This window comes from Telmatherina bonti (genome assembly GCF_933228915.1).
Source record: "Telmatherina bonti genome assembly, chromosome: 2".
In the NCBI taxonomy this organism is placed as follows: Eukaryota; Metazoa; Chordata; class Actinopteri; order Atheriniformes; family Telmatherinidae; genus Telmatherina; species Telmatherina bonti.
The window spans coordinates 11,803,217-11,817,395 of record NC_136620.1 but is presented as its reverse complement, the minus strand read 5'-3'; the positions used below and the strand labels follow the sequence as shown (position 1 = coordinate 11,817,395).

At 40.2% G+C, this 14,179-nt stretch overlaps 1 protein-coding gene across 1 annotated transcript in view; it reads right to left on the bottom strand.

The window, feature by feature from the left end:
* The window catches only part of kiaa1549la (KIAA1549-like a), a gene marked incomplete at both ends in the record, with an annotated part of 161,564 nt that overhangs the window by 39,977 nt on the left and 107,408 nt on the right, over window positions 1-14,179 (bottom strand). The window contains 3 exons of the mRNA XM_079249890.1: window positions 1,867-2,060; window positions 11,438-11,473; window positions 13,470-13,630. Of these exons, the coding sequence (XP_079106016.1) occupies window positions 1,867-2,060; window positions 11,438-11,473; window positions 13,470-13,630 (391 nt within the window). The remainder of the gene's footprint in view (window positions 1-1,866; window positions 2,061-11,437; window positions 11,474-13,469; window positions 13,631-14,179) is intronic.

Genomic DNA, 14,179 nt, shown 5'->3' with positions numbered 1-14,179 from the left:
GAGACCTCCACTCCCAAAATGCTGATCTCCTGGTGGTTCCTAGAGTCTGTAAGAGCAGGGTGGGGGGCAGAAATTTCAGCTTTGGGCCCCTCTTTTATGGAAGCAGCTTTAGTTTGTCTGCAGGACTTGAAAAGTCTCAGTATTTAAATGAAAACTTGAAACTTTTATGTCGCAGAAAGCCTTCTGCTAATCTCTTTCTGCCTCTGGCATTATGATCCACCTTTCAGTTTATTTAGACTTCCATCATTTTATATCCTTGCCTTATTTTTTACATCACTGTTGTATGTTTTAACCCTCTTGCTCCTACTTTTACGCTTTTATTGTTGCGGTTGTTTTAATTGTTCATTTTTATTCAGATTGTTTACTCTATCAAGCACTTTGGGTTCCTCGTGCATGCTTCACAAAGTACCATGTAGAGATCAGTTATTCTTTATTGTACAACATGCTTCATTTTGCGCTGGAGACACGGCCGGGTGGGGCGGATATGTATCGTGGCATCATAGGGCTGTAAAACAAAACGCAGTACTGTTCAATCAAACTGAGCAGGTAATGAACTGTAGAGTCGCTGATGAGACTTCAACTTGTCAGCACTTTGTAGAGTAAAAGATAATGTGTGTGTGATCTCAGGTTATTATGGAGCTACGTCCCTGTGGCAAAACAGAAAAGTAAATTAAAAAGTCAGCAGCATAAAAATAGAAAAAAACAGCGACACACCTCCTGAACAAAGCTTTTATATTTCCTATTAAAATAGTTTTCATATGCTTTGCTGCCATTTCCTACCAGATGCAGCTCATGTTGGTGCATAAATCTGACTAAATTATGACACTTGTTTGTTTAAATTATTTCAAGACAAACTGGAAATTTCTCTGAGTTGCAACGACAGTTTTATTCTGTTCCTTCTTCGTCGCGGTGCACCGTGCATTTGAAAAAGGAGACGGATGTGGACTGCAGGCTGGTCAGTCGAGCACACATCTTTTGTGTGGTGGAAGTTGTGTAAATGTGGTCTGACATCTGACTGAAATAACCGCAGACCTCCTGGGAAAACATCTCACTTTGTGTTTTTCTCTCCAAAACGTCCAACATCTTCTGCATCAGTTGGAACTTCCCACACATGAAGTCATCCATGCTGATAAACACCCAAACATCACAGACACTGACTTTTACCGCTTTCTCTGAAAACACACGGAGGGTCTGTCTCATCTTCGGTACATAAAAGCAGACGACAGTTTTTCCCAAACGTAGCTGAAACACAGAAGACCCGTCCGCTGTCTTTCTGTCCGTCTGAGATGGACTCATGTAGAGAGAATTAAATAGCTTCATACCACTGGTTTCACACCATTACAGTTTGTGTTTCTGGATGCAGCTGCAGGCTGTGTGGAGTGGAAAGGGTTTTCTAAAGTCCTCCCGAGCCCATGGCGCCACTACAGTTTGTCATGCAGCGCTGCCTGAGGACTCAAAGGTCATCCGACTGTGGCTTCTGTCCTTGGCCTGAATTCACTGAATGTTTTCACTGTATTATGCTCTGTAGTTACTAAAAATATGCATTTTGCACTAAAACGTTATCGCCTTTCTTCAGTTAATCTACTGAAACAAATCTACATTTTCTTCCTTTGTATGAGGGCATCACGAGCATCATATTTTAAAATTAGTTGCCATTTTCTCAGCACAATAGTTTCACACTTAAAATCATTTGCTTGTATTTGTGCCTGCTCAATAAAAGTTTCAATAAGTAAATAGAAATGACATATTTAAGATTTTGAACGATAGCTCTCCAGTTTTTCCAGAAATCTGTAGGCTCAATGATTTCTTCATATTTGACAAACAAACACTGCATCAAACACTGAAGGAAATAAGTAAAAGTCTTACCCTCCTTTGTGTAGATCAGCAGATGGAGGCCTCTTACTTGCCGTCCCATCCTGCAGGATCTTCTTGTCTAATGACAGCGATAGTGGAGCATCTCGCACCGGCAGCCCCAACACCAGCGTCTCCTTTGTGACGGAGACGGTTTCGTCTCCGGTTCGACCCATGTGCTTCTTGGCATAGTCAAACCCCTGAACAGGCTGGCAGGGCAAAAACAGACACAGCATGTATCAGTTTCTATTACAGGATAAAGGTTTTTTTTTTACCGGAAATACATTCATTTATATAAGTTGCATTAGACTTTTCATTCCCAGTTTTCTGCACAGCAAGTTGTTTCGCTGTTGGCTGATGGACCAACAGAGACACTGAGTCAAGCAGCGGACACAAAGTAAAGCACATGCAAAGGTCTCGAAAACAAAATACAGGGATCATATTTAACAAAACAAAGTCAATATAAGTTATAACCCACAAAAAGCAATGAATGAAAAAGTGGCCAATAAAAAAAAAGCACAGTTTATACCATGATGAATGGTTTTAAAAAAAAGCAGCGTAACCAATCAGAGCTGATGTTGGTGTTTCAAAATGTTGATCCAAACAAACCAGAATCACATGCAATTTAAACCTCTTGAAAATGCCAATTTGTTCTCATAATTTCCATCACTTTCAGCATTAAAAGCTGATCAAACTTAAAACAATCACAAAAACATATTCCTGATTTTTTTCTTGAGTGAAGAGACGCAAGTTGTTCGAGCTGAAAAGTTCCAAACTTTAATCTGCAAATTAGGTTTCTTCATTTCAATGAACTGTTGAATTTAAACCAACATTTGTCTGAAGAACATAGATTAAGTTCAATATAACTTGAATTAACCTCAAATTCCAGCTGAAGTAGTGAACAACCTTGCAAACAGCAAACAGCTCTCAGAGCTGAACAGCGAACACGACATGGCCTCCTGAATGCCAACGAGAAAAAACCAGATAAACGCTGCTTCTAATTCAGATAAAAGTAATTGGACCGACAACCTTCTCTGAAACTGTTTTTAATCAGCTTCCATACAGCAGAAGCCACATAATGAACTGCTGAAAAATAAATAAATAATTAAGATGAGCAGCACCTTTGAAGTCAGGGGTTTTGGCATGAAGATAATTTCATGAAAAGCAGCTGAAGAAGCGTTTTGCTACATCCTCCGAGGCCTGGACCCCTTCTTTGTATTGCTAAACGCCTTTCAATTGCAGAAACACACAGCAAAAGAAGGAGGGAAAGACCAGCTTTGGGTTACACAACAAAGAAGATGAAACCCTGATTTTATTTTTCCTTTCTTCCCCTCTTCTATTTTTAGCAGCTCCAAAATAGGACACCTAATGCATCTGATGATGCATGTTCAATTTTGAGTGCATGTGAGGTTAGGCAGCATGGGCATCCGGCTGACGGGATTGTTAATAATTCATCGTTCATACACACCGATGTGCCATAAGATAGCTCCAAAACACGTGGCTGCAGCCGAGGGTGAGTCTCGTGGAAACGGATACAAGCTCATGGAAAGCAGCGAGAGAGAGAGAGAGAGAGAGAGAGAGAGCGGCACTCTCACCACAGCATGACTGTATGGACTGAGCGTGTGTGTCTGCACGCATATTCTCCCCTCTGAAGTGATGTATGTTGACAGTTGTGACTCACATGAGAACCAGGTACAGAGTGCAAACAATTATTTGCCTTTGGCCCTCATGATGCTCTCAGGCTGAGTAGGGGGGGTAAAATGTGTGTGTTGTTGTAATGAGGACGAGGTATAAACGTCAGCAAGAAGACGAGCAGAAAATTAAATAAGCTGTTCTAAAAATATCTCTTCACCAATATGCATATGGATAACAGTAGCCAACAGTGAGCATGACGTAACGCGGGCTGAACGGAAGGTGACACACACTGTGGGGGTAATGGCCTCGTCACTCAGCTGCTGGCGGGTAACCGCTGCCATCCATGAAAACTGTATGGATTCCCAGAAATGTCAAAGCCACGAGATGTAACCTTGAAAAGTGTACTCGACATTTCTCGACTCATATTTTACAACCGCCGTCCACAGTCTGCCTTTAACTCTCTGTTGTCTTTTCTTCTTTTCCTCATTTCCATTCAATCCCGCCTCCCTCTGCCTTCCTTCCGATGCCCCCCCGACAGCCAGTTGATTTAACAAATTGCCGGCCTTCATCTTGTCTGAGCGGCCTGGTTTAATGAAGACTTTGACTGCAGACAGAGTTTGTGGTATGGTGTGAGACTCTGACGCGTCTGTCAGGGATGAACGGTGGTTTTCTCCACATCCATTTACAATACTGACAGAAGGCAGGAGCAAGAGAAGAGGGAGGGCGGCAGCAACATGGGGTCCGACCGATTTCTCTCCCATGAGATCTTTGAAGTGATCTTTGAAGCATGACCCCCACTGCATCACCAAATGATCTATTCTTTTACTATCAAAAAGAAGCCTCTTCTCTTATCTAATTTTAGCTCAAAGCATCGGCCAACAGCAGCTTGATGAGGTGCAGCAGATGGACGAGATGCGCTCTATTCCCTCTGTGGCCATGTTGATTTGAATTCAGCCCTAGCAAGGCGTGTGGAACTACACGGCTTCTTGTGAAAGAAGAGATTAGGTAAATGTGAAAAGACAGAAAAGGGTAAACATCTGCACCAAGCTGCACTGGTTAGATAAACTCCTCCTGGGGAAAGTTGAAAAATGATGCAGCAAAATGCAAAAATACCTTCACTGCTTTAAATGGCAGCTGCTGCAATGTATTCGCTTTGAACACCTTACAAATGAAAAATGGATTCCTTGTACTTTTGCTGATCCCACTTCTATTGTAGTCCACATGGAAGTTGGCTCTCCAGGGCTTTAACGTCTATACAACACAGCGAATAGGAAGGAAAAGCCATTTTGAAGAATGTTATGGCTGCACAGCAGAGTGGTGAAGTGGGCCGGATGCTACAGAATTGGTCTTTAATGCTTAAACACACATGCAGACCTAATAGAAACCACCGGATTGATCAGCAGCTTTAGGCTGTCCTGCATGGTGACTGATGGCTGAGAGGGACCGGAGCACATTACATGTATGTAAACACACGAGCTAACGCTAGCAGTAGATCGAAATGATAGAGTCCATCATTGTGCTCAGATCTGGTTTGCATTTAGATGGCTTCAAAACATAGACTAAAGACGGAGCCTGTGTGACGTCAGCCGTAGGTTTCTAAAGAGCTGAATGGAAGCTTGATGGGCAGTTCCAACCATGGCAGCGTCACATGTGTTGTCTCTCCCAGAAAATACAAAAATGGGCAAGGAGATAGAGCTGAGAGGGGTGATGTGGGCATGGAGGGGGAGTATGGACGGAGGGGGAGTCCGACTTGCCTGTAGCTAAGAGCTAACAGAGCTAACCAGCTAACAGAGGGAAGCAGGCTAAAGCTGAATGATGCTACTAATCAGCTAAAAACCACAGTTATGCTACATTCTGCTTTACTGCAGTGGGATATCAAGTACCCGTCAATCAAAAGGATATACCTCTAATTATGCCAAATTTTGAAAAGAAATTTTGAAAAGAAACAGATGAGTTATAAAAATTTTTTTTTTAAAATTCACCTCCCCCCACAGTTGTCATGAAGGTAAGCCTGACCTATTAAACCATAAATGTTTTTTTTTTTAGCAGGCTGTAAACATGTTTATTTCAGCTGTAAAGTTGGCCTTTTTAACCTAGGGAGTCTTTGGGGATTTGCTCTGTTTCAAAGCCCCTGGTGGAGGGACTGCAATTTTTTGCACTTCTGGATAGGTTTCACTTTTACCTGCCTAAGGTTGTCGCTATTAAAAAAAACAAAAAACAAACACAAGCTGACGTTTTACATGGACTCTCTTCACACCTTGGGTCCTGAGGACCTTCTAAGTACTCATCTAACTTGCTTTTAGTTTACGAACCTCGCAGAGCTCTCAGGTCATCTGGGGCTTGTCTCCGTTAAGGTGAGGACTAAAAGCATCTTTTAGTTTTTCTGTTCCTCATCTATGTAACATCATTCCAGAGGACCTGACAGCAACTGGGACTGCTGATTTGTTTAAAAGTTTGAAACCTATTAATAAAGTTTTTATTTCATATCATTTTAAGTGATCATTTATAACTTATTTATATAACTTACCTTTGATTCTCTCTTACAATAATAATGTTTTATTGTGTATTGATTGTATACAATTTATTTTGTATTTCAAACATTTATATTATTTGCATTATTGATTAATTTGTTTTTATATTTAACCAATGTCTTCCATTTCCATTCTATTTTTCTTATGTCCTGTTTTATCTTATTTAATGTGACTTCTTTTAACTTGTTTCTCTTTTATTTATCTATCTTATCCTATTTCTTTAAAATCAGATCTTCTTTCTTTTTGCTCCTATTTGTAACTTCAGCTTGGGACAGCAGTGACTCAGATTGACGGTTCAAATACCCTGCCCCCCTACCCCAGTGATCTGTGACTGTGTCCTTGGGCGAGACATTTCCCCCTCCTTGCCTGCAGTGTTGGCATTGTTGTGTATGAATGTTTTGGTGGTGATTGGAGAGGCCGTTGGGCAGCCCCAGGGCAGCTGTGGCTACATATGTAGCATCCCATCACCAAGTATGTGTAAGGAGTGACGGAATAATGGATCCAATGTAAGCACCCTGCGTGGTGTTAGTAGCAAAGCACAGTATAAATCTCTTCCATTATTATAAAGATGCAATATGTAACTTTCTGACCTTAAACCTCAGCGTTTGTTTAATAACACAATGACATTTATTATCTGCATAAATGTTGCTGCCTGAAGAAACCGTGTTTCGCAACTTCAGCCTCCGTGACGCTGCATGATGTTACAGGTGAGGTTTGCTTTGCGCACCGCGTCACATGCTAACAAGCAAAGATCAACAAACCAGCTGTTTTGAAGGGATAGCATGCATGATTTATCAAAGAAATGTAAGAGGACATCATCAGAGGAAATAACGGAAAAGGGACAGAGTGAGAGATAAGACAAGAATTAAGGTGTAACTAAGTGTTTGACAGGTTGGAGCGAGCTAACAGTACAGGTTCAATGCAAGATGGAAGGCGAATTAGTCGTTGATGGGGGAATCGGTTACATAGTGCGTTTTTAACGTCTTATTTACACTTCCAGTGCTTTAGTTTCGTCAGTTGAGTCAGTGAGGGTTAGGATAGCACATATGTTTATATCTGTGTGTGTGTGTGTGTGTGTTTGTCTTGTATGTCTTTGGGTGTACTGTATGTCTTGCATGTCTGTTGACGTGTGACTCATGGGTTTGTGGTCTGGGGGATTCAAGGGGTTAAGACAGATTTTGTTTATTGTATTTTTTTTTTTATTTAAAGTACTTTGTGATACAAAGACTGGTTGACTGATTAAATGAGTATGTCTGGATATTCATTTATCAACTGTGCCAATGCACAGATGTGGGTAGATTTACTGCATTAGAATATTTTCATGCAAATAGTTTAATCTACCAGCTTGTATTTATACTTGGAGTGTTTTTCATATACAAAACAGCTCTGACCATGCACATACACACAATGTGGTTATAGAAGAGGGATACTGCATATTTTTGCAGGTGTCACAGCTGTTTACATCTTTGGTTGTCCTAATGAAGACACATCAGTTGGTTTCCAAACCTTTAAAAGACATCTGTGACAGACAGGGGAGAACTTCACCGATCTGATGTTATTAGAAGACATTGCAAAGCCTGCGCTCCTCTGTGAGCACTTCTACAGAAAGCTGATGTGCTGGCAGGATCGGAGTCTGACTTCTGATCAGATGCCACATACTAAAAAGATCTGTGATTTGTACTGGTACTACTGTGTTAGATTAACTGTACAAGAACTATTCCAGTGAATATCCAAGTGGGCGTGTAGTTATAAGAAGTAGGAGCCGATCCTTGAGCTGGATTACACCATCCATGTTGGATTGAACACCGAAATGCTTTTCTTTCACTTAAACAATTTGCCATTGAGCTGATATTAAAACGGGGAAAAGCTGCAGTGATGCTGAAAATCTGCAAGCCATGTCTCCTTTATTTCTCCTGATCACTTAAAAAACAGCCATGTCTGGTTGGCTTCCAGTGCAGCAGAAATTCATTCCTTTTTCCTCCCCATCACTCTGAGGATGAACGATTTCTGTGTGATTTCTGAAGAGCTATGTTGTCACCACATTTGGAGGGTGTTTCCTGAATGTAAATAGTCATGACAGGTGGTTTAGAGCATGTCAGGTCTACCACCAGTTGATTACTGACTAACAACTGGCCTGTACATCTGATAAATACCGATTTTTGTGCTTATAAACATTTTAAATTTCACTTGTAAGAAGGAAGTTAACACAGTTTTTCTGTATGGGTTATAGGCGAGGGTCCTGGTGTTTATACATCTATGAATTGGCGTTGGCATTGGTCAACTTATCAAATCCAATGGGAACGTGATCCCAGATGCTTGAGCAGAAGTCGATGTTATTCTGACCAAAGTTGCACCAAATCATATCCCTGAAAGTTGGACTAATATCCTGATAATGTTGTTGGAAGTTAAATGGTTCAGATGGGTTGGGATGAGCTGGGCTGGATGTCTCTGTTAATGGAGCCAAATTCCCATTAAAGCTGTCTTTGGTCAGACAGCATTAGCCAGTTGGTTCTACGTGACAACTCTTCATCAAACATCAACCTAGGACATGGAATGTTTGGTTAACCAGCTAATCTTCCCAGGACCCAAGATGTTACATGTTTTTATCACAGCAATGTGTGAACTCCAGCAGTCAGATGGATGAAGCTCTGCAAGCAGGACTAAATGGTGATTGAACCTTAAGGCAGGAATGCACCAAGTCAAGTGTTCCAGGCAAATAAAGATATGGATGTTAAATATATAACATATATTTGTTCAATGATACACAGATCTTTCTCATTTGTGTAAAAAGAAATAACTGTTAGAAAGCCTTATGAGCCACTGCTGTCTCAGTAACTATTTAGAGCTTAAAAGCTACAACAAATTATTTAATTGTTAAATATTTAACCTTATAAGTTTAAGAAAAAGTCAGTGTGGCACAACCAGGACACAACAGAATATACGCCACAGCCATCAGCTGATGGTATTCTGTTTGCTGATAGGCTGATTACGCTTCAAAGTTGACACAATATTTGGTCAAAATACTGAAACTATAAATTCCTGTATTTCTTCAGTTATTTTTTCCCTCGTTAATTTTCAACCAGTGTGGATAACTTATATGTGTAAAATCTAAACATGTTAATTTCAAGAATGAATAATAAGAATAATATGTTAGTTACAAATAAGACCACAGAATGGAATCCTATTGTTAAAAATATTTGTAAAGGTTCAAGCAGGTCTAAAAACCAGTCTTTCAGAAAAAGCAGTCCTGAATAGAGCAGCAGGTAGACATAAAAAAAAAAGCCACAGTTAAAGAAAAACTGTCAGGCTATATGAACAATATCGTCCCTCTTTTAGTGTCTCTGGTGTCAAACAGTCTTCAGTGTTTTCTCCTGCTAAAGCTCAACACAATCTGGACAATCAGGTCATAATCTGAGGGGAAAGGGGATTTTATTTAAGAAGTAATTCTGGGAGGTTGATGATCACATATTACAGTGGTGGCCAACACGGATTCTTGAGAGCCGTAGTCCTGCACATGTTCAGAGTTTCCCTGCTGCATTACACCTGATGCACATCAGACTTAATTAGCAGATTTAGCTTAACATTAAATTCTGCACAAGTCTGCTAATTACCCATTGATTTGAGTCAGGTGTGTTGCAGCAGGGAAACTCCCAAGACATGCAGGACTGCAGCTCTGGAGGACAGTAGTAGGCCACCCCAGACATATACCTGGTCAGTGAGAATTCTAATGCAAACTGGCGTGCATTATTTTACGTACACGTAGTTCGGCAAATTAAATCGCCGTAATATCGTTCCGTTATGGGCGTCACCATAGCAACACATTATTCAGCTGATTCAGATCAGCTGCTTTTGACAGGTGAATGAGAGAAACACGCTGTTGCCTTGCAGAAGAACACCACACTGCTGCACGTCGTGGAGTTCTACACTCTGCGCCGTGCATTAAAACCTGGTAATGCCCGGCTCCTTATAATTTCATTCTTACATATTTCCCTAATCCATGCCAGAACAATAATTAGGAATGGACCATTCTGGCCATCCTACTGTCCTGCATGTCATCACATTGCTCTCTCTACTTATTTTCCCAAACATTTTACATAGTCGGATTTAAAAACAAAGAGATTGCTTCACAGTCACTGGAGAGAAAGCCTGGGGGTCAGTGCACCCGTAGATATGTGAGAATAAGTTATATTGGAAGGACAAAGTAAAATAACTGGAAGGATTTTACAGGAAATGTTTACCACAAGCAGAACTAAAATAAAATCTCTATGATAAATATTTATCTCATTTGCTCGTATGTGCCTGTTCTTTAGTCTGCAAGATTCTGGACCCCTTTAATATTTGATGCACCTTTTTGTGTAAAAAAAAATAAAAAGCATGTACAGTAAAATGTTTACTAATGGTTGTGAGAGTAAACAAACCTCTGAGCTATAAAAATTTAAATGTTAATGTACTACTTACAGCAGAAGACAACAAACATCAACAGTATTTACATCTATTCTCTGGGATGTTTACACCCCGCTGCTCTGGACTTACACCAGCTCCATTTCCCACCAAAAAACATCCCGCCTACCCAGCCTTGAATCCATCCTTCCCTCAGCTCACTTTGCATCTCAGGGGGATGCGGATGAGACAAACCGAACCAAAATAACCCGCAAACACAGTAGCTGACATCCTCCACCACAACAACACCAGCAGCTTGTGCGCGGCGTTTTGTCACTGAAAGCTGTTTAGCATTTTATCTGCTGGCCATTGCTTCTCTGCTTTGAACCCATGGTGACATAATTCATCCGAGAACCTGATGTGAAAAAGAATTAGGTTGGAGGTCCATGTAGGGTTCCTGCTGATCCACTGTGGCTTCATCTGAGAGGATGAAACAACATGGCTTGAAAGGAAAATGCACAAGCAAGAGAGTTCATGCAGGTTGATGATACAAGCTTGAGCTTCTTCATATGGATTTAACAGAAATACAAATAAATTGCTTTGGTTTGCAGGTGTTGAGCCTCTTTTTTTTTTTTTTTTTTGCAGTTCATATTTATGGCTCCCATTGACCAACAGAACTGAATTCATTTCCCTTTACAAGCCAGCCCCTCTTTATTAATTCAGTCCATCGACTGAAACCAAAACAATTTCAATCTTAAGGAACTCGCATGTGAAATTTATGCCCTTATTATAGTTTTTTTTCCACATGCCCTCATTGCCCTCTCCTCCTCCTCCTCCTCCTCCTCCTCCTCATATTGATCTTCCAGCCAATGAGGATGGTGGAATAGTCACTTTCACAAAACAGCAGCCGCATGCAAGAATTCACCCAGCAACCACGATGGGCAGCACGTCGAAAAGCAGCCAACATGGACGTGGTGCAGAAAACAAATTGATCCACACAGTCATTCAGTAATCCACCCAATCCGTTATCTATTGAATACCTGGTGGTGGTAACTGCCCTCCCTTCGATATGACATCTAAACAGGGAGAAAGTCAGAGGTAAGATGTCAGGGGGAGGGGGGTTAAACAGAACATTACAGAACAGGACAGAACATAAAGCAGGAAGATTTCCATCTTTCTAGTTTTTTGCTGTTTTAGTAAAACGAAACTAAAATTAGTTGATTAAACAGTGAGAAGCTAAAAAAGTCTCTAAAATCAAGATTAAAAGACGTTACTATGAATTCACACATTGCAACCAAATCTCTTTCATTCCATTAAAACCAGGCAGGAAAACATGTGGTGTCAGCAAAAGAAAATACACCAGCAGATATAAAACCTCTCATTTAAAAATCTGTTCTTCATTTTTTTTATGCTATTCTACTCTGCCAAAAATGTTTACCCATCACTAGATCTGTATATTCAGAAAGCCGATGAAGCCAGTGGATGGATGTCAAACTGCTGGCACATTGTTTTGGTTAAGTTGCTTTTGTATGTGGAAAAAATACAATTTTCCTCATGAAAGGAGACACTAACCTGCTGAGCTGGCCTCCAAAAGCTGCATAATTATGTCTGCATTGTCTGTGTTGCTCTAAATTAATCCTTTGTGTGATTATCAATAAAAAAAAATGTCAGAAGACAGTCAATCTTCCACAAAGCACAGGTTTTTTATGCTCATTTTTGGTAACTGAACAAATCTTAGGACGTAGTTGTGAGACACATTGTCTTGAAATAATTAACCATTGCAGATTTATTAAATAATCTGCACAGTTGTGAATATTGTGGAGAATAAATGACAAGCAACCTTAAAGTTGAACTTATAGGACCAATTTTCTTTCATTTTCATTAACCAACATAAAATCCCATGAAATAAACAAAACAGAAAAGTCTGTCAGAACTGTCTATCCATCACATTTTGACCCAAATTCAAGTAACTGGACCAATTATTAACAGTATTCCTGGCTGGTCCACTGCTTCCTCCATTATAACCAGTCCAATCATCAAAACTTACCTCTCGTCCTGTTTTTTTTAGTCCTCCCAGGTTTATCTTTTTGGACATATTCATCCTCCTACTGATGTTACCCTAACAACCACTAGATTTAGTGCATCATATCAGCACTGTTTTTGTACTTTTCCATCTGTGTGAGCATGCGCCACAGAGACATGTTTAAGACAGGATTCTCCTTTGTGTTGGGCAAAGCTTTAAAATCTTTAATCTTGATGGAAAAAAACTCTCAATGGCTTATTGGGGACATTTAAGAGACTCCTCGGTCTTTGTGTCAGCTTTTGAGCTGATTGAGATCTCAACCAGGCTGAGGTCAGAATGCATGTTATCAGATGTGAAATCCACTTTTTTTTACCTTCAAACCAAATCAAGATGTTCTACAAAACAATGAGTCTGGTGAGTTACTGCTTGTTTACCACTTCACTGGCTGCAGTGACACAAGCAGCTGGCGTCATGTACCGCCCTATGTCCAGGACAACCATCTGACCAGATCGCGCCATCTGGCAGCAATCTATTACAAATATGCTCATTTGAAATGATTGATTTTCAGTTAACCTCCAATGAGCTGATGCTGAGTGAACACTGTTAATGTGAAAGAGCCAACATTACCCTCCGGTTCCTTTCCAGTACAATGAGCCCTGCCCATTTCTTTTTGGCCGATTGGTCTTTGCAGCATGCATGATTAGCAGTGACCACAGGCTGTTTGGGTAGTGAGAAAACAAATGAGAGAGGCCAGCAGAGATGGACTTAATTCTTCTGACCTGAAGGAACAGCTTGACACAATCGGTTTTCTGTCCAATGTGTCACTCGTTACAGGGTTATGCAATCTTGTTGAGACCTTACAGAAGATTAAATCTCTGGGATTTGATGAAGCAGTGACGTTTGGAAATCTTAGAGTGGCAGAAGGACAAAATCTTATTTATAGTCTTAAGAACAGAGAAGGACAAAGCAGGAGAAAGAAAAAGAAAGGGAAATAGAAAAAAGCTACAGATAAAACTGATGAAAATAAGAAACAGTTTTTATACTCTTACCTTAGAACGGCTTTTAAAGGTCCTGAAGGCGCCAGTTTTAAAAATGACTCTGTTCCTCTTACACAGGATGAAGGCCACCATTCCAATCACCACAACCAGTAAGAAGAGAGGCGTCAGAACGGCCATGATCCACAGGTTGCTGGGTGGTGTTTTCACCACCGCTACAAACACACAAACACAAAGGTTCAACAACAACAACACCAAAGTAGTTAATTTCTGATCAAATAGTCAAATGGAAATCCAGAGTGTGCGTTCACTTTTAAAGATGCAACAATAATGAAGCAATCAAAGCAGCCAAAAGCTGCTCGGACCTGGGATCTGTGTCATAATGTTCAATGTTTGTCTGTTAAAATATTGGACGAGTCGCTCTTGAACCTTGAATTTCCTCTTGGGGAAGAATAAAGTTATTGATTGATTAATTTAAAGAATTAAAGGAAGCACATGATCATTCTCATTCTGAGAAAGCCTGCTGGTACACTTCAACAATCTATTTTAGGCTTTTTTATTTAGTATTTTAGGTGAATCTCTTTTACTTTCCATTTAGACAGAATTTTATGATCAAATACAAACAGCAACAGTAAGCTGCTTGTTTATTTGAATGAGTGATAGAAACGCAACAAACTGGATGATTTATTCTTGATAACTATTTCCCAGAATAGCAAGATGTTCAGTATATGAAGTACTAAAACCCCCACTACTGAATATCTGTA